Source organism: Chiloscyllium plagiosum, unplaced genomic scaffold (genome assembly GCF_037043375.1).
Source record: "Chiloscyllium plagiosum isolate Xiang-an unplaced genomic scaffold, Cpla_swu_hap1 HiC_scaffold_10, whole genome shotgun sequence".
Lineage (NCBI taxonomy): Eukaryota > Metazoa > Chordata > Chondrichthyes > Orectolobiformes > Hemiscylliidae > Chiloscyllium > Chiloscyllium plagiosum.
Window position 1 is genome coordinate 31,310,125 of NW_028270148.1, and position 21,571 is coordinate 31,331,695.

General features: G+C 38.3%; 1 protein-coding gene across 9 annotated transcripts in view; it reads right to left on the reverse strand.

Moving 5' to 3' along the window:
- The window catches only part of LOC122552711 (CAP-Gly domain-containing linker protein 4-like), a 433,681-nt gene that overhangs the window by 360,326 nt on the left and 51,784 nt on the right, over positions 1–21,571 (reverse strand). For all 9 annotated transcript variants that reach the window (XM_087991246.1, XM_043695605.2, XM_087991245.1 and 6 more), the window contains 4 exons: positions 19,736–19,885; positions 3,400–3,539; positions 1,925–2,018; positions 185–346 (listed from right to left, as the gene is read on the reverse strand). In XM_087991246.1, the coding sequence (XP_087847372.1) occupies positions 185–346; positions 1,925–2,018; positions 3,400–3,539; positions 19,736–19,871 (532 nt within the window). In that variant the 5' untranslated portion in view covers positions 19,872–19,885. The remainder of the gene's footprint in view (positions 1–184; positions 347–1,924; positions 2,019–3,399; positions 3,540–19,735; positions 19,886–21,571) is intronic.

Genomic DNA, 21,571 nt, shown 5'->3' on the forward strand with positions numbered 1-21,571 from the left:
GAAAATAAGGATAATTGTTTTAAAAAAAAGGACAATTAATGCCAGTCCTTTACGTGTCCATAATGTAACGATTTCACTATTTCTCTATAAAACTTGTTACAATTACAATTAGAATTTTACAAGAAAAACAAAGAAGGAAAGCCAACATATATTCCCTTCTAAAATTAAGTACATGATTGCTTACCTCCAACATTTGCATCCTTAAGAACTACTCTTATTAGCTCAGGAACATCAAAATAAGCTGCATAGTGCAAAGCATTCATATTTGTCCAGCGGCTACGAAGAGTGACATCAGCCCCCATTTCAATCAACTGTGAAGCAAACTTGGCAGCAACCTCTGCATCTCCTGGAAAAATAAAAATGTAATTTAAAAAGAGCACTCTGGATTGATAAGGTATAGTACAAATGATATGTCACCATGAAATAATATAAAAAGTTCCACTGGTTTTCGAGATACATTGGGGGTGCAGGGCAATGTTCAGTCACAGTTAGTTTAAACTTGCATGGGAAGCTATTGACCACAGAAATTTTATTCAATAAAAACATAAAACAAAACGTTTTTTTCTTAGTACCTCTTGGGATATCTTCAACTGAATATACTGCCACAGTACTTATGTGTTCAGATCATTGGGTCTAGCACAAGAATTATGCCCTTAAGGTAAACAAAGTCTAACTTTAATCCCTATTTTATCTCTAACACTAAAAAATCTTTTCCCAAAATGTACAACTTCCAATTGCCCATGAAACTAATTCTCTTGGTTTTATGTTATTTTGAACTGTGAAAACGTACGCAGATGACCTAGTTCCAAGACTTTGCCAATATGTTTTTCAGTACTGCATTGCAAGGTCTAAACATATCACCAACTTTGAAATAAAAAGACTGGAAAAACTCAGCAGGTCTGGCAGCATCTATGGAGAGAGAAAAACAGTTAACATTGAATCTTCTCAGAAACTGAGAAAAGATTAAATGAGAAAATTGATTATGCAAACCCACTGCATGCTCAAGAAAACAAGATAGCAACTGCAACAATTCCAACAGTCTTTAGTATTGAATTTACATACTTTATCATATACATGTCTCTACATGAAGTGACTTTAAGAAACATTAATTTGATTATCAAAATGGCAGGTTTTAGGATTGATTCATGATCAGTCCACTAAATAAAATTAGGATGACTGGAGAGACCACAACAGAACCAATGACTATATTTTCACATTTGATGTAAAAGTTTTGCCAAATGAGATTCACAGCAATTGAAGCAATTTTTCTCAATCTGCTTCGCTTCATGACTTATACATCCTGGCTCTTCAGCATCCTTCTCGCACATCCAAATACATATCAGGTGAGATGGAAATGCTCGCCACTGCTGCGACCTTCTAGTATTCACATTGCAGGCCCCATTTTCGAAGCTCAGCTGCTCATTACTGCAAGCCAAGAACTGTTCCTCACACTGTGATACTCCATCATCGTCATTGAAGAAATGGTCCAGAAACAAAGCTTGCTCCTTGGTTCACAAACAGAAACCTGGAGGAGCTGATGGACGGATGGTGGAAAGGAAGACAGTCCTTTTCATGCTGACCAGTGAATCAAAGCAGGTCATTCCTCCAGACACAGCCAGCTTGGACTCAAATAGAGGCCCAAATCAGTGACGTGTCCCAAAATAAAAGCAACAAACAGCAGTGCAGGTTAAAGATTAATGATCATCTGCACTCCAGTGGGTTGAAGCCATATCTCCCCTACGCTAATACACTCTCACAGGGCCACGACTCTCATAGCAATCATACTGGTTCCAAAATAGGAAACACTCCTGTCGGGACAGGATTGTAAGAGGCAAAAGCTAAGGGAAAAGATAACAAGAAAAGAAGGTGAAAAAAATGCTCATAAATAACTCTACTAAAAAGAAAAATATGAAGTACAACTCACCAATTCCTTGAGCTCCAGCTTTGCAAGTGTAATGTAGCAGTGTCATATCTGTCAATCCATCTCTGTCATTCACATGGCATCCCCGACTCAGAATCTAAAGCAGTATTTCCAACAGAATAATGAATATTTGCTTTCTATATTTAATTCTAAACAAAAATTGATAATCCACAATCAGACAACATGTGTGCTTCATAAAAAGGAATTTGCTTGACTTTCTTTGGAAGAAAATCAGACAGTTTTCTTTACAAAGTCACATGCTCTGACTTAGGTAATTCTAATATTCATTGCATTAAGGTGATCTAGTTATCTGAACCCAGAAAAATATCCTTTTACAAGCTTCTATTAATCACCAATGTCCACAAATTGCTATCTTTCTCAAACTTTCAGAGAAACTAACAGGTACATTTTGAACAAAAAGTGTTGATTTTTTTACTTAATTTAATGACTACCGTATCCCAATCTAACTAAATCAGAAGTCAAACAACATCAGGTTATAGACTGAGGGTAAAGTCAGGACTTCACCTGACGAAGGTTAGCAGACCTCAGAAAGCTTGTGATTACAAATAAATCTATTGGACTATAACCTGCAGTCGTGTGACTTCTGACTGTGTCTATGCCAGTCCAACAGTGGCACCTCCACATCAATCTAACTAGAAATTATTTCGTGTATTTTTTAAATGTCCTTTTCAGCAATTTAAAATCAATTTACTTTCAGATATCATTTTCATATGTATTACATTTTCTGTAAAGAAAAATATTTTTTTAAAATGCACCGCCTGGTGAGGTGTTTCATGGCAGATTTTGCATTTAGTGATTTGCAAATAAACTTGTGTAGAAACCCAGGAAGAGAGGTGGTAGACACTTGAGAGGTGTACACACGTGTGAGTAAATAGCAACAAATTTTATCAAAAAGAGATATAAACAAAAGGTGGTAAGAGAGGACATTTCATTTGAAAGTTAACAGATCCAGGATCCGATTCCATGTGATCTGACATCTCTATAAAATAACTACTTTTGCACATGCTCAACTACCCCTACATATTTATTTTCAACTTCAACTCATTCATCTCTAATCAATGATGTGCATTAGGGACACCTTCATAAAAACTGCCATCAGGAAAGCTTTCCCTTTTTTTATACTCATCCCACAAAAACATTTTTAAGTATTAATGAAATACAATGCAAATCTCGGAGGATAATTTACAATAAAACATTTTAAAAATTGAAAAAAAAATGGAAAAATTACATTTTCCATTTTGTGCCTGAAAACCTGGTTGCAATTTTGAAGAGTTTCCAAGCAAGTACAATTGCAGCACTCTCATATATGAGTGATTCTATTTTTGGCTAATCAAATCAACAAACAGGCAAAGAAGATCAAGGAGAGGTTATATTTAATGCACATTACAAACTTACAAGCCTTGCCAAAAACAAATTTTACAAAGTACAGTAACTACAAACATGCAATTTTAGTTTACCTCGTTCCCAATCACATCAATCTGTTGCTGCACCTGTGGAACCCACTGCCGCAAGATAGCAAACAATTCTGAAACAGTTGTGTTAAGGTCATGTAGTATTCTTTTGCATGCTGGGTCTTGTGGATCAAAGAAGGAAAATTCTGAAATGAAATATTTAAACAAAATCAATACTTTGGCAGTGATATCTCCAATTCCGTAATTAGCCATTTAGGACTTGGATAAGGAGGAACTTCTTCACTCAGATAAAGCTTTGAATTTCACTCTCTTACAGGTCTATGGAAGTTCAATCCTGAAGTTCAAGATAGAGATTTATAGGTTTCTATAAATTCTTTTTCTTATTCATTCACAGAATGTGAATTTTGTTGGCTAGTCCAGCATTCATTGCCTATCTTTAGTTGCCCTTGAGAATGTGGTGGTGAGATGCCTTCTAAAACTACTGCAGTCCATTTGCTGTATGTGAGCGTACTTTGCTATTAGAATCATAGTCTTAGAATCATACAGAATAGAAACAGACCCTTCAATCCAACCAGCCCATACAAACCACAATCCCATACTAGTGGTATGAAGTTGAAAGCGTGTATTGTACCTTTAAGGGAGAGTGAATGCTATTCTGAACTAAGAACTTACAAGCACCTGTGCATATGACTAGTTCACCAATTGTGTTAGTTCCCAAATCTGACGGGACTCAGTGATTTTTGTAGACTATCGGAAGATCAATGCCATAACAAAATAGGACTCATATCCAATAGCCAAACTGGACGCCTTTATAGAAAAAGCTGGACAAGCCACTTACATCACAAAGTTTGACTTATTGTGTGATTATTGGCAGGTACCTTTATCAGAGAAAGTGAAAGAAGTTTCTGCATTTGTAACCCCAAATGAGCTATATCAATTCAAAGTGATGCCCTTTGGAATGAAGTACGCACCAGGTACATTCGAAGACTCATGAATAGAGTTGTGGCCAGATTAACAAATTGTGCAGGTTATCTGGATGATGTAATAACCTTTAGCAAGTTATGGAAAGATCACATGGTACAGTTGGCAGAGTTCTTTGAATGATTACTAGAAGCAAAACTTAAAGAAAACGAAGCAAAGGCAGAGGTGACGTTATTGGTACATAACATCAGTCATGAAGGTTGACCTCAAGGAATGCAAAGATGAAGGCCATCGAGGAATGTCCATGACCAACCTCGAACGAAGAGGTGCTTCAATTTTTGGGACTAAGCAGATTCTACAGGAAGTTTGTTTCAAATCTTAGCACGTGGTAGCACCACTAACAGATTTACTAAAGAAGAACACAAATTTCCATGGACAGAACAATGCCAGGAGGCATTTAAAATTTTAAAGCAGTATTAACCACTGCACCAGTTTTAGCTACACTAAGTGTTTTGAAATCCTTCAAAGTTGCAAGCGATGCCAGCAATATAGGAGTTGGGCCTGTACTGCTACAGGAACATGATGATGGAATTGAACAGCCAATTGGCTACTTTTCAAAGAAACTCAACACCCACCTGAGAAAACACTCTACCATTGAAAAAGAATTATTGAGATTGGTACTGGTCTTGTAACATTTTAATGTTTATGCGACGAACAATGTATCAGATACAATTGTGTACACTGACCTCTTACATTCTAGGAAAGATTTAAAGACAAAAATATGAGGCTATGTCATTGGAGTCTTATATTACAGACTTTTAATTATACATGTTGCGGGTCATAAACGTGTGATAGCAGATGCATTATCGCAGATTTAAAGGAAAAAGTATCAGCAGGATTGGACAAATTCCCATGTTATATGCATGTGTGTAGAAATTAATATGAAAGTATAACTTAGATTAATGATTTATGTAGTTCATTCTAATGGGATTAAGAATTAGAGAAAACAAATAAAGCCATCTCTTCAATATGATGGCTCATTCTTTTCTTCAGGGGCATGTGTTATGAAACTGAAGGCATGTACTGTACCTTTAAGAGAGAGTGAATACTGTTTTGAACTAAGAGCTTACAAGAACTTGTGGATATGACTGGATGGCAATGTCAGAGTGTACTGAAAAATTGAAAATATGTAATATTTGGCTGTGAAATGGACACCTCAGTTTTGGTTGCTGTTTTGACAACAATTCAAATTTAACCAATCAGTTGAAATTATGCCCCAGGATGCTAAAACCCAATCAAGTTTGAATTTATTGTTTTGCCAACTTCAAACCAATGAGGCGATCTGATGCTGGGGATATAAAAAATGCAGACATCTTGAAAATTGGAGAGAGAGCAAATGCCATCGAGATAGATCCAATAAATTAATAACACTCTTTATCAAAGGTACCTTTTCATATGAAACACACTTACAGTAAAAAGAATGAAGACGACCCAGGGGATTCAGTAGCTGGAACAGTGAAGTCACAGAAGACGACAGCAGCTGTATCGTTTTTAAATTAAGTTGATGTAATTTTAATAAGTGTCTTACTAGAACAGAATATTGTTATAGAGTTGGAGGCAGGTAATCAGCTGTTAAGAGAAAGGGGTGCTTAGAATTGTTAATAGAATTGGTTTAATTACCAGAAGGCTTCACTGCCGTGTTGTAACACTAGATTAATTCCATCTGCCTGCCTTTGGCCCACATCCCTCCAATCCATTCCCATTCATGTACTTACCTAAATGTCTTTTAAACGTTGTAACTTGCATCCACCACTTCTTCTGGAAGTTCACTCCATACATGAATCACTCTCTGTGTAAAAAAAATTGCCTCTCATGTCTTTTTTAAAATCTTTCTCTTCTCACCTTAAAAATAAGTCCCCCCCAGTCTTGAAATCACCGACCCTAGGGAAAAGACACCTGCCATTCACCTTACCTATACCCTTCATTGTTCTTTAAATCTCTATAAGGTCACCGCTCAACCTCCTACGTTACAGTGAAAAAAGTCCCAGCTTATCCAGCCTCTCTTTATTACACAAATCCTCCATTAGAGAGGGAGTTCCAGGCTTTGACCCAGCAACACTGAAGTAATGACATTATAGTTCCAGATGTGGGTAGTGGATGGCTTGGAGGGGAACTTGCAAGTGGTGATGTTCCCATGTATCTGTTGCCCTTGTCTTCTGAGGAGGTGGAGGTGGTTGTAGGTTAAGAAGGTATTGTCTAAGGAACCTTCGCGAAATTCTGTAATGCCTATTATATGTACCATATACTGCTCCCGTTCAGTGATGGAGGGACTGAATATCTGTGAATGTGGTGCCAATCAAATAGGCTGCATTATCCTGGACAGTGCCAAACATCAAATGTTAGAGTTGCATTCATCCACCCAGTTAGGTGTATTCCATTACACATGTGACTTGCTCCTTGTAGATGGTTGACAGGCTTTGAGGAGTCAGGAGGTGACTTTTTTGCAGCAGGACTCCTAGCCTTCTGACCTGCTCTTATAGCCACAGTACTAATATAACTAGTTCAGTTCAGAGCCTGGTCAATAGTAATTCCAGGATGTTGATAGTGCAGGATTTAGTGATGATGTTACCATTGAATGTCATGAGGTGCTGGTTAGCACATGTGTGGTGTAAATATTACTTGCCACTTGTCAGTCTGAGTCTAGTTATTGTGCAAATCTTGTTGCATTTGGGCACCTATTGCATTATTATCCAAGGAGTTGCAAATGGTGCTGAACACTGCAGTCATCAGCAAACATTCCCACTTGTGATCTTATAATGGAGGGTAGGACATTGGTGAAACAGCTAAAGATAGTTGGCAAAGAACAGTAATGACATCAAGGAACATGGCAGTAATATGGAGTCTGATGGAGTTTAATTCAGACAAATGCAAGGTGATGATCAAAATCAGATGTGAATTGTACAATAATTCAGAATCCTTAGGAACAGTGACATATAGAGGGATCTGGACATACTGATCCCCGAAAGTGGCAACATGGGTGGATAAGATGGTAAAGGAATACAACACCCTTGCCTTCATTGGCCGGGGCACCAAATATAAAAGCTTGGTCATAGCTGTATAAAATTTTAGTTACACCACATTTGCAATACTGCATGCAGAAGTATGTGGATACTTTGGAGATATGCTGATCAGGTTTATCAGGATGTTGCCTGGTTTGGTGGACCTTAGTTATGAGGAGAGGTTGGATAAACTCAGATTGTTTTCACTTGAAAGATGGAGGCTGAGGGGCAAGCTAATAGAGATCTACAAAATTATGCTCCAGTGAGAAAAGTCCCAGCCTCTCTTTATAACTCAAACTCTCCATCAGGGACACTGAAAGAATTGCATTATAGTTCATTGATCATGTGGATAGACAGAAGCTTTTCCCCAGGGTGGGAAGGTCAACCAAAAGTGGGTATAGGTTCACGATGAGAGGGAGAAAGTTTAGGGAAAATGTGTGGGAAAGCTCTTTCACAAGGGTGGTGGATGCCTGGAATGCAGTGCCAGTGGAGATAGTGCAAGTAGGCATATCAGCAATAAATAAGGCATACCTTGATAAGCACATGAATGGGAAATGAACAGAGGGATAGAAATCACGTATGGGCAATAAATAGCAGGTCTAAATAAGGGCTAGGAAGCAACACAGGTGGGCCGAAAGGCCTGCTCCTGTGCTGTACTGTACTGTATTGTAAGACCCTAAGGTAGTCATGATCAAAAGGCTTGAAGGGTTGAATGGTCTAGTCCTGCTCTTACATTCCTAAAATTGTGACAAAGTAAAATAACAACAGTGCGGGTGCATCTACAGCAGATGGATGGTAACGCCTCACCTTTTTCTCACCACTCACTTCTCAAGTGTAATTTGGAATGGACAACAATGCTATGCTTACCCAAAGCTCACATTCCAGGAAATATAAAAGAAAACTATAGCCCTATACACTTATCTCATGTCCCCATATATCGACAATGCATTGTTTCAACAAAGTAGCTCCAATTCCTTAGATACACATCAGTACCCAATACTTTAACACCGAGAGAAAAACTGAATTGTCAAAATGGACAATTTTTTAAAAAATTCTTCTTTCATTACAATTCATGTCAAAAGGCAAAAGAAAATCTGACACACAAAATGGAGGAACACAACTGTCACTGTGACTGTCAGCCTCAGTCACTCTTTGAAAAGAAAGGGAAATTACCCATCTGCCTGCAAATCAAGCTGGGTCCAAAATGGAGACTGTAATGGTTGATGTCAAATGTGAAAAGGAATATTTATATAATTTTTTTAAAAAATGGACATTTAGGCCCAAAAGATTGGGGAAGAAAATTTAAAAACACAGAAAGTGACACAACATTGAAGGCCAAGTCTGTCGACATACCTGTGTGAATTTTCTATTGCGAAAATAAAATTAGAAAAGGTCTTCAGCTAATGTAACTGATGTAAATAAAGAAGTGAATAATTTTAATAGCAAAGTATTTTTTGCAATTTTGCTAAATTGGAACAAAATGGTGCAAAAAGTGATCTGCTAGCTTATACATTCCTTGGATATCAGCAAAGCTAAATCAGAAGGCATGTACAGAATGTAGAGGTATAATCAGAAGCTGAAGAAAGGATAACAAAAGAATCATGACAACATGATACATGTCAACAATTTATTTTGTTCTATATTCAGATCTTAACAGGTGTTGACCTTTAAAGTCCCATTAATCATACCATTGGGAAGGCCCAGACTTGTATGCAATTTAAAATATATATAACATCTTATCTAACACTCTTAAGTTGTAAAATTTAATTGTTTCCAGTTTCTCGTCATGATATTTATGTCATTTTCTTCTGCTTTGCTTGAATATTTTAAAGTATACATTCATTTTAGCAAGTATTGATTCATGCAAGTCAAACAGGTTAGTGACTCTATTGCCTTTCTTGTTATTATATATACTTGACTGTGATAGAGAAGATAAAGACGATCACAAGGTATGATCCATTGAGTCTCCAACCTAGATCTGCCTACCATTTTATTCTATGCTATTCAAAATTCTAATCAAGCTCAGGACTATTATATGCAATCTAATGAGGCTGAAGGATGTATCCTGCTGAACAGCAACTCTTAGGGGAACTTTCTGGTTGATGTCAGCTGTTCCAGTTACTCCAGTGGCAGTCAATAGAGGCTCTTGATTTTGTTTTGATTTCTTAAAGTATCCATAGCAGCGTGCATTAAGGAGGTTGTGACCAAGAAGCAAATAGTCTCAAGAACCAGCATGAATTACACAACATTGGTCAAAACTGAAATTTTTTTGCAAACAAACATTTGGGGGTAGGTAGTGGCCTAGTGGTAGTATCATCAGACTATTAATCCAGAGACCCAGGTACACAGTGGAATTTGAATTCAACAATAATCTGGAAATAAGAGTCAAATGATGACCATGAAACCATTGCCAATTGTCAGGGAAAAACCCACCTAGTTTACTAATGTCCTTGAGGGAAGGAAATCTGCCATCCTTACCTAGTCTGACCTACATGTGACTCCAGACTCACAGTAATGTGGTTGACTCTTAACTGCCCTCTGGACAATTAGAGACAGGCAATAAATGCTGGACCAACCAGTGATGCCCACATCCATGAATAGAAAAAAAACCTAAACAACCAAATAACAAATTAATTTCATAAACATAACCTTCTACAACAAAAATAACTAGCTTTCAAAACTAGGCTTCTAAAGAAAATCAAAAATGCAATTAGCATAAAACAAGGGAGAACAGAACATTGTTCCTTGATGAGAAATATATGAACTGGCCCTCAAAGACATGTTGAAATCTTTCATACAGTACAAAAGTACTATGGATCATTAATACATACCAACATTAATAACTTTACTAACGATGACATCACATTATATCCCAGAATTATTAGGCAACTTGGCCTATCATTAAAGGAGTGTAGAAGACAGTGATAACAAAAAATGGTATGCAAATTATACCAAAGACTGAAAACAACATAAGATGGAATTGTAGAGTTATTCTTTGCTAAAGGCTGAGATATTGAGCATGGATAGCTATTAAAAATTTTAATATTAAGTTTAAACAAGTTTAAAGTGAAAAATGAGTAATTTAAAGTACAATGTCATGATTGTAATGAAAGGCATGTAATTTATATATACTGGATTTCAAAACATGCCCATATGAATATAGGTTATTTTTGTGTACGATTTTCTTTCAAAAAAAACCCAAATCAGATTCCAAGCAAAATCATGGCCTTACTTCCGCATTATTCATACAACAGATGGCTGTAGATACCCGTGGCACATTAACTGAAAATAGTTTATTCTACAGTGATTTATGACAGGTGGTTAAATACTGAAGACAATTACCTTAATTTTAGTTCAGAATAATCATGGATTGATTTTTAATCTGGAACAATCAGAAAGTGAGGTTTTTGAAAAGTTTAGAGGAGACCTGACTGGAGTTAAAAGCAAGTTGAGTTTCTCCTTCTTACCAGAGTTTAGGGCAGTTTGGGGAAAATACACAGTCACCTCAGTGGAAATGTTTCATTTGTTCAGATTCTAAGCCAGGACAGACTGGTTAGAAATCTGCAGATTATTATAAGCTGAGGAACTTCAAGATCTTGGATTTGTGAGAATTTATGTAAGACAACTTCACAGTTCATAGGAAAGCAAGTGAGGAGAATCAGTTAAGTAGAACTTAAAATATTTGTTTTTGGGTGATTATTCCTCTGGACATGAACTTCTGTAAATTGATGGCGTTGGAAATAAGTTGAAAAACATTGTTTTGTGTGTGTTTTAAGATTATTCTAAACTATCTTCGATACATAGATAGCTTTGTTGCTTTTTTTTAAAATTTTCATGATATGTGTACTAACGTTCTGCTGTTAAAAAAATTCTGAAACCTCATGTTATTCTGTTTCAGAGGCTGGCTTTCCTGTTACCTAAAGTTAAAACAAAAAATCCAGATTTCATACAGGGATCCAACTTTCCCAGCAGTACCATCATTTGAGATCATAGAATGATTTACATTTTATATTTCAACTCAAGGAAACAGGTATTAGCTGTTCCCTGTCAGTAAGCAGCCTCTCCATAGGCAAGTTCTCAGCTGTGCCTCCTTATGGTGACACATGGCAATTGGGTCCCACATGACCCTAAACTAAAGCTTCAGAGGAACTTTGAGATTGCTTGGAAATAGTGTATCTTTATCTACCCTGTCTTTTTCTGCTAACATCTGGAACACTTCAGCCATATTAACTCTAGAGAAACAGACTTAATTTGTGTAATTTCTCATCATAATTTGACCCATGAAGTCCAGGAATCATTCTTGTAAACGTATGTTGTACTTTCTCCTTCCTAAGGTTTGGTGCCTATCAACTGCTCACAGTTCTCCAAGTCGGGTCTAACCAGGATTTTGCATAGCTGCAGCAGAACTTCTGCATCATTATACTCCAGTCCTCCAGATATAAAGGCAAGCACTCCATTAACCTTTTTGATTATTTTGTGCACTTCTCTGTGGCATTTTAAGCCTCTATGCACTTGAACCTGAAGTTTATTTGGATATCCATTATATTTAACTTCATACCATCTAGAAAGTACCCTTTAATGACAAAATGCTTTTGGTAACTTCAATACCTAAGCCAAATTTAACGCTTCGCATTCCAATGGAGTCAGTTGGAGAGGTCAAGGGGGAGGGACACTGACGTATGGGCAGCCAGGCTTGTCCACAGAGAGAATACTCCAATTTCACTGCAGAAGCATGAATAGAAGATGGAAGATAACAGCTAAGTGTGATAAGCTCAACTCCATTATTGCACAGACTAGAGCAATGGTTGTCTCTAACAATGAGGTGGACCATTCTGTCCCACTGGTCAACTACCACCCAGCTAAAGTCAGGCACCCCCTGACTGGTAACATGCAAATCCACCATAATCCATTAACTTTTTCAAAGAATGCTTGAATCTCAGCGTCTTTGGTCTACAATTTTACAGGTTTCAGCACAGCAGGCAAACAAAAGAAAGAAGATGAAAATTCTCTTATTGGCAAGTTGGAACCTTAAGACCATGTACATGGAATTGACAAATAGCTTCTAGCAGGTTAATAATGCACGCAAGTCAGCCATGATTAACATGGAGACTGATAGGCAGATCATTGGTATCGCTTCCGTACAAGGCGCCAGGCTTAACAAGAACAAATCACTTAAAGAAAAACATTACTTTTTCATCAGGCAGTGGAAACAAATAAGAAAGGTGGGTTTCACTGTAAGGAACACAATACTCATGACAGAGCTTTCCCATCCTCTTATAGATGGTTCACAATGTGATGTCTGTCCATTCACCTTTCAAGTCAAATAGGGCTAGTTTGTCTCATAAATATCTACACTTCAACACTGTGCTGCATGACAAAGGCAAAAGACCAGTTCTACAAGAAGCATGACTCTGCTATGAGCAGAACCCCAAAGTCAGAACATTTTAGTGTATTCGAGATTTCAATGCAAGAGTGAATACAGACCATGAGTTATAACCCTTCTACCTTAAATATCCTGGCTTGATAAGTATTAATGGCAGGAGACACTGCTTGAGATTTGCTGCTCTCAATAGCTTTGTGTAACAACCCTTTTTTTCAGAACAAACCATGCCACAAAGTATCCTGAAGTTATTCAAGATAAGAGTAGCACCAAGTGAATCTGATCATCACAAGATGGGAGTCTGGAGTGCATTCTCAACACATGCAACTACAAAGTACTGTTCATGATACAGATAACTCCTTGATGGCAACCTTAAGGACATAAGGGATAGGAGCAGATATACATTAGTTAGCTCCTCGAGCCTCCTCTGTCAGTTAGTAAGATCCTAGTGATCTGATGTGGCTTTAATTCTTCTTGCGTGCCTGACCTTATCACCCTCGATTCTCCTGTTCATCAAAAATCTGTCAAATTTGGTTTTGAACAGATTCATTTGTTGGGACAGAATTGCAAATACTAAGAGAAAATTCCTCCTCATTAATGTCTTAAAAGTTGTTTTGAAATGTGCTTCCTTGTTCTAGATTGTTCCAGGATGGAAAAATCTCAGCATTCACCTATCAAACACCCTTTGATTCATTTACTTTCTTTATCACAAGAATCAGAGTGGCAAACCTTCTCAGAGATGCATCCAAAGCAAATATATTCTTCCTTAAGTAAGGTGATCAAAACTGTATACAGTACTCTAGGTGCAGTCTCAACAATGTCCTCTATAGTTGTAGCAAGACTACTTTATACTCCAACCCCCTTTGCGATAAAGATCAACATTCTTATATACTTGCTGTACCTGCATGTTTAGGTGGCAATCCTTGAAATTTCTTCATTGAAACCAGTCATTCTGTATTCATATCAATATCAATCATACTGTCTACTAGATAAAAAATAGTTCTTTGACTCAACTGAGCATTCTCTGACATTCTCAAATAGACTACAGAGCAAAATGGATTATACTTCAATCCACCATCTACAATATTGGACTATGAAAATATGGGAAACAAGAGAAAAATTGCATCTGATTCGAAGCTAATAGCACTCTGACAGTAACCATACTGAAGCCAAACAGTCTGCTCTCATTAATTACAAGAGCGATCGAAATGAGAAGACACTGTATAAATCAAGAAGTACTCCAAATGAAGTTCAAAAGGTACACCAGGTGGGATGCTAGTGACAACTGGTTACAAGCTTGCCAGAATATCAGACATCCTTGGACATCCTAGGACATGCTACGAATATGCATGAAATGATCAAACAAGTTCCAGAAGAGGATCACTGGACTTGAAACATTAGCTCTGTTATCTCTCCACATTTGCTGCCAGACCTGCTCAGTTTCTCTAGCACTTTGTTTTGTTTCACATAAATCATGGTGAACGGCATCAAAGATTTGAAGGATGAGCGGAACTATATCTTCAGTTGTACTGTCAGGAGCGCACTGTTACCAATCAAGTTCTAGACACCATAGAAAGCCTGTCTCTCAGGCCAGATCTGGATACTGAGCCTACAGCTAATCCACTATGTTCAGAATGTAATAACAGAAGTCCAGAGAATGAATGTACAGGTTGCTCTGCAATAACGCGTGTTTCATTAACGTGAATTCGCCATAACATGATTGACGAATTCAGGACACTGTTTCTAAAGCGCAAACTTTTAAAACATGTGTTGGCTGTAACACCGCCAATACTTCAAGTGCTATTTCTAAAGAGCAATTTTCTATGATGTGGGGTTGCACAAGAATGCAACCATCGCATTATAGAAGATTTACCTGTACTTGAAACTCAATTCAAGGTCATCACAGCATTAACTAAAGCTTAAATAAAACAAAAATGTGGGCTCAGCCTGTAAATCATGTTCATATACTGCCAAATAAATACTTCTCTGTCTTCACGTTATATCTTTGGGAAGTTTAAATTAAATCTATTAGCTCAGAAAGGAAATCTGGCAACAATCTGTTTTGTATTCAGAAGCCAATTAAGATAAATTTACACTAATAACTGCAATAGTTTATTTGAAACACTTATTCGTGATCTGGTGTGAAGCTCAGATGTGTAAATGAAGACATGATTTCAAAGCACCTTCTCTTTAAGAACTATTAATAGTCCTAATTCTTGAAAGAGTAGATTTGTTTGATAATGATCATTGATTTCAGTTAACACTTTCAAAGTGTAATTACCTAAACTACACTTCATGCAATGCCACATTTTTACTAATAGTGATCACTTCAGAATGTTCACTTACTTAAGTATGACCAATTGATACAAATCACTGAGCAACAATCATAGTCATGTCAAAAATATATTTAATCATTTACTTTTACTCACAGGATCAAAACAAAGACTTGAACACGCAGTGTAATTATTTGTGATCAATTTTCTATTATTGACTGCTGTTTTACACACATTGACAGCATTAACATGAGAAAATGCAGTGATGAGGAAAAAAGTGATTTGAATCATTCACAAAGAAAATATGAGAAATCTTATTAAACATGACTGCCAATTGAATTTTCGAGTGTGAATTCTCCTCAAGCTCATTGTATTTAACTAAACAGAAACTGCAGAATTAAAAAATAAGAGAGAAATAGAAAATGCAGTGAGAAACAAAACCTGCACATTTAAAAAAAAATATAATGTGGGCATCACTGGCAAGGCCAGCATTTATTGTTCATCCACAATTGCCACCTTCTTGAATTGCTGCTGTTCAGTTAGAACACAGAACATTACAGCGCAGTACAGGCCCTTCAGCCTGTTGCACCGACCTCTCATACCAATCTGAAGCCCATCTAACCTACACTATTCCATGTACGTCCATATGCTTGTCCAATGACGACTTAAATGTACTTAAAGTTGGTGAATCTACTACTGTTGCAGGCAAAGCATTCCATACCCTTACTACTCTCTGAGTAAAGAAACTACCTCTGACATCTGTCCTATATCTATCACCCCTCAATTTAAAGCTACCCCCCCCTTGTGCTCGCCATCACCATAGTTGGAAAAAGGCTCTCCCTGTCCACCCTATCTAACCCTCTAATTATCGTATATGTCTCTATTAAGTCACCTCTCAACCTTCTTCTCTCCAACGAAAACAGCCTCAAGTCCCTCAGCCTTTCCTCATAAGACCTTCCCTCCACACCAGGCAGCATCCTAGTAAATCTCCTCTGCACTCTTTCCAAAGCTTCCACATCCTTCTTATAATGCGGTGACCAGAACTGTACACAATACTCCAAGTGCAGCTGCACCAGAGTTTTGTACAGCTATAGCATAACCTCATGGTTCCGGAACTCGATCCCTCTATTAATAAAAGCTAAAACACTGTATGCCTTCTTAACAACCCTGTCAACCTGGGTGGCAACTTTCAAGGATCTGTGTACATGGACACCAAGATCTCTCTGCTCACCTACACTACCAAGAATCTTACCATTAGCTCATTACTTTGCATTCCGGTTACTCCGACCAAAGTGAATCACCTCACACTTGTCCACATTAAACTCCATTTGCCAACTCTCAGGCCAGCTCTGCAGCTTATCTATATCTCTCTGTAACCTACAACATCCTTCGTCACTATCCACAACTCCATCGACCTTAGTGCCGTCTGCAAATTTACTAACCCACCCTTCTACGCCCTCATCCAGGTCGTTTATAAAAATGACGAACAGCAGTGGACCCAACATCGACCCTTGCAGTACATCACTAGTAACTGGACTCCAGGATGAACATTTCCCATCAACCACCACCTTCTGTCTTCTTTCAGCAAGCCAATTACTGATCCATACTGCTATATCTCCCACAATCCCATTCCTCCGCATTTTGTACAATGGGAACCTTATCGAACGCCTTGCTGAAATCCATATATACCACATCAACCGGTTTAGTCTCATCTACCTGTTTGGTCACCTTCTCAAAGAACTCAATAAGGTTTGTGAGGCACGACCTACCCTTCACAAAACTGTGCTGACTATCCCTAATCAAATTATTCTTTTCAAGATGATTATAAATCCTATCTCTTATACCTTTTCCAACACTTTACCAACAACTGAAGTAAGGCTCACTGATCTATAATTACCAGGGTTGTCTCTACTCCCCTTCTTGAACAGGGGAACCACATTTGCTATCCTCCAGTCTTCTGGCACTAATCCTGTAGACAATGACGATTTAAAGATCAATGCCAAAGGCTCGGCAATCTCCTTCCTGGCTTCCCAGAGGATCCTAGGATAAATTCCATCCGGCCCAGGGGACTTACCTATTTTCACACTCTGCAGGATTTCTAATACCTCTTCCTTGTGAACCTCAATCCCACCTAGTCTAGTAGCCTGTATCTCAGTATTCTCTTCAATAACATTGTCATTTTCTAGAGTGAATACTGCCAAAAAATATTCATTTAGTGCTTCCCCTATCTCCTCTGACTCCACACACAACTTCCCACTACTATCCTTGATTGGCCCTAATCTTACTCTCGTCATTCTTTTATTCCTTAAATACTGATCCTATCCGCCAACAACTTCTCATGTCTCCTCCTGGCTCTTCTGAGCTCTCTCTTTAGGTCTTTCCTGGCTACCTTGTAACCCTCGAGCACCCTAACTGAGCCTTCACATCTCATCCTAACATAAGCCTTCTTCTTCCTCTTGACCAGAGATTCCACTTCCTTCGTAAATCACGGCTCCCCCGCTCTACAGCTTCCTCCCTGCCTGACAGGTACATACTTATCTAGGATACTCAGGAGCTTTTCCTTGAATAAGCTCCACATTTCTAATGTGCCCATCCCCTGCAGTTTCCTTCCCCATCCTATGCTTCCGAAATCTTGCCTAATCGCATCGTAATTGCCTTTCCCCCAGCTGTAACTCTTGCCCAGTGGTATACACCTATCCCTTTCTATCACTAAAATAAACATAACAGAATTGTGATCGCTATCACCAAAGTGCTCACCTACTTCCAAGTCTAACACCTGGCCGGGCTCAGTACCCAGTACCAAATCTAATGTGGCTTCACCCCTTGTTGGCCTGTCTACATACTGTGTCAGGAATCCCTCCTGCACACACTGGACAAAATCTGACCCATCTATAGTACTCGTACTATAGTGTTCCCAGTCAATATTTGGAAAGTTGAAGTCCCCCATGACAACTACCCTGTCTCTCTCACTCCTATCGAGAATCATCTTTGCTATCCTATCCTCTACATCTCTGGAACTATTTGGAGACCTATAGAAAACTCCCAACAGGGTGACCTCTCCTTCCCTGTTTCTAACCTCAGCCCATTCTACCTCAGTTGACGAGTCCCAAACATCCTTTCTGCCACTGTAATACTGTCCTTGACCAACAATGCCACACCTCCCCCTCTTTTACCATCTTCTCTGTTCTTACTGAAACATCTAAATCCTGGAACCTGCAACAACCATTCCTGTCCCTGCTCTATCCATGTCTCCGAAATGGCCACAACACCGAAGTCCCAGGTACCAAACCATGCTGCAGGTTCACCCACCATATTCTTGATTCTCCTGGCGTTGAAGTAGACACAGTTCAAACCAACTTCTTGCTTGCCGGTGCCATCTTGCGTTCCTGAAATTTGATTTCGGATCTCCCTACTCTCAACCTTTTCTATACTCGAACTACAATTTTGGTTCCCATCCCCCTGCTGGATTAGTTTAAACCCACCCCAATAGCCTGGGCAAATTTCCCCCCCAGAATATTGGTACCCCTCTGGTTCAGATGAAGACCATCCTGCTTCTAGAGGTCCCACCCACCCCAGAAAGAGCCCCAATTATTCAAGAATCCATAACCCTCCCTCCTGCACCATCCCTGTAGCCACGTGTTCAATTCCTCGCTCTCCCTATTCCTTGCCTCACTAGCACGTGGAGCAGTTGAGCAGGTAAAGCCACAATTCTACTGGGAAGATATGGCATGCAAGTGCTGTTGTTGGACATGGGCGACCAAAGTCAGAAGTCACACAACACTAAGTTATAGACCAACAGGTATATTTGAAATCTCAAGCTTTCATAGCAATGCTCCATTGTCAGGTGAAACACTTGCATGAATAAATGATGTTCAAACAACACACAAGAAGTTTGACATGATCAAGGACAAAGCATCCACTTAATTGGCGTCACATCTACAAACATTCACTCCCTACATCATTAGTGCTCTGGCAGCTGTATGTAAAATCTGCACAATGTAGAACAGAAATTCACCAAGGCTCCTTAGACAGCACCTACCAAATATTCAACCCCTACTTTAGAAGGATTAGGGCAGCAGACGTACGTGAATTAATTTTAAAAAGCATACTGTAAATGTACAGGACATATGTCATGATTATGGGTAAGCTTAATATGAGTTGGATGCCAAGGCTCATGAATGGGACTGCTGCAGTTGCAGGACACTGAATGTGCCCTGTGATGTTGATCCTGGTGTCCAAGATAGAGGTCATGAGGAGTGAGCAGCAAGCTAGAATCACATCTTGTGTGTTGTTGGAACTGCACTTATTCATGCAAGTGGCTTCACCTGACAAGCCTTCAAATAAACCTGGTGTGATTTTTAACTGTATATAAATGGAGGTGAGATAATGTTTATGTAAGCAAATGGATTGTTTGTTCTCTACTAGCAAGAATCTCATCTTGCCACTTAATACTTGGTTGGAAAATGGAGCTTTTCATCTCACAGAATTTTAACAATTTCTTTTCTTTGATTAAATCTTTTGCAGTAAAGTATTTATTTAAAATGTTAAATCTTGTTGTATATCTTCTTTCAATTAATAACTGGGAGATTGAATTTCTTTTAAAAGCTTGTGGTTTCCCTCGAGATCACAACAATGCACTACATAAATGCATTAAGATATAATTCACTATTGAAAAGATAATTCGTTAATGGAAGAGCAGAGATAAGGTGTCCAATCTTTTACAAAGTTAATGAAAAGAAATTGCTTACCACAATCTGTAGGCATAGGTGCTGAAACAACTGGATGGACAACTGGCCTCTCAGAATCTGAGGATACAGTGCTGCAACTTCCACTCACAGAGTCCTCATCATTGGAGGGTTCTACAAAAGGGTCTTCTTTTGTCATTTCAATACTAGCCCCTGTAGAAGGTAATACAAGTTCATAATGGCAGTGATATTATAACCAATTCAATTAAAAAAGATTCCATAACTTGCTTCTCTTGTTTTCAAAATATTGCATGTTTTTGATTTGCAAATTTCTCTCACATTACTCTCGTAAAAGGTCAACAGTGGGAAAAATGCTTTAGTGATTATAAACGAAATGATAATAAAACATTTGGAAAGCATTAACAGGATTAGACAAAGCCAACGTAGATTTATGAAAGGCAAACCATGCTTAACAAATTTACTGGAGGTTTTTGAGGAAGTAACTAGTAGAATAAATAAGTGAGAAACAGTGAATGTAGCATAATTGGATTTTCAGAAAGCTTTAGATAAGGTCGATCATAAGAGGTTAGTGGACAAAGTTAAAGTATATCAGATAAAGGATAATATATTAGCATGGTTCGAGAATTAGTTGACAAACAGGAAACAGAGTTGGGAGTAAATGGGTCTTTTTACCTCCAAAATAGCAAGACTAATGGGTACCACAAGGAACAGTGCTGGGCCACAACTATTCTAATGTATATAAATTACATGGATCAGGGAATATTTCCAGTTTACTAATGACACAAACTAGGCATGATTGTGAGTTTTGAGGAGGATGTAAGGAGGTTTTGAGGTTGTTTAGACACGTTCAGTAGAATATGCACGACAGATGCAGTACATGGCTAAACGTGAAGGTATAAACTTGGTGTGAAAAATAGAAAGGAAATGTATTAGTGAAATGGTGACAACTCAGCAAATATGAATTTACAAAGGAATCTGGGTATCTTTATATATCAAGCAGCTGCAGCAAGCAATTAGAAAGGTGACTGGTACATTGGTCTTCACTACAAGAGAATACAAGTTCATAACTAGGGATATCTTAAAATATATAGGGCCGTGGTGAGACTACACCTGGAATACTACTTAAGAAAGGACAGGCTTATCATATAGGGAGTCCATTGGAGGTTCACTCTGCTAATACCAGGGAAGGTAGGATTGTCCTATGAGGAGAGATTGGTTTAACTGGGCCTGTCCTCAGTAGAGTTGAGAAAAATGAGTGGGGATCTGATTGAAACACATAAAATTCTAACAGGGCTGGACAGACTTAATGCAGAGAGGGTGTTTTCCCTGACTCAGGAGTCCAGAAACAGGAATACAGTCTTAGGATATTGGGTAGACCATTTACGACTAAAATGAGGAAGCATTTCTTCACTGAAAGGACGATGAACCTGTGGAATTCTTTACCACAGAAGGCTGTGGAAGCCAAGTCACTGAATATATTCGAAGAAAATACTGGCAATTATTTAGACATTAAAGTCATCAAGAATATGGCATTGAGATTGAGGATCAACCATAATCATATCGAAGGCAGAGCAGGCTCAAAGGGCAGCAGATACACCTGCAAATTCTCCTCTAAGTCACTCATTATCCTGGGGGAGTGCAGGTTTGATATTTGCACATTTGAAATGGAGGCTGAGACAGCAGTCCCCTACCACAGCCTTAAAAATATTCAAGGAGTCTGCTTCAAACACTTTTGAAGAAAAATTCCAAAAACTCATGACTGTCAGGAAAAGTTTCTTGTCTTTGCATTAAATTATTATTACTTTTAGACAGTGACTCTAAATTCCAAACCCTCCCTAAAGTGGGAGCATGTTTTCCACATCCATACTGTTAAGAACC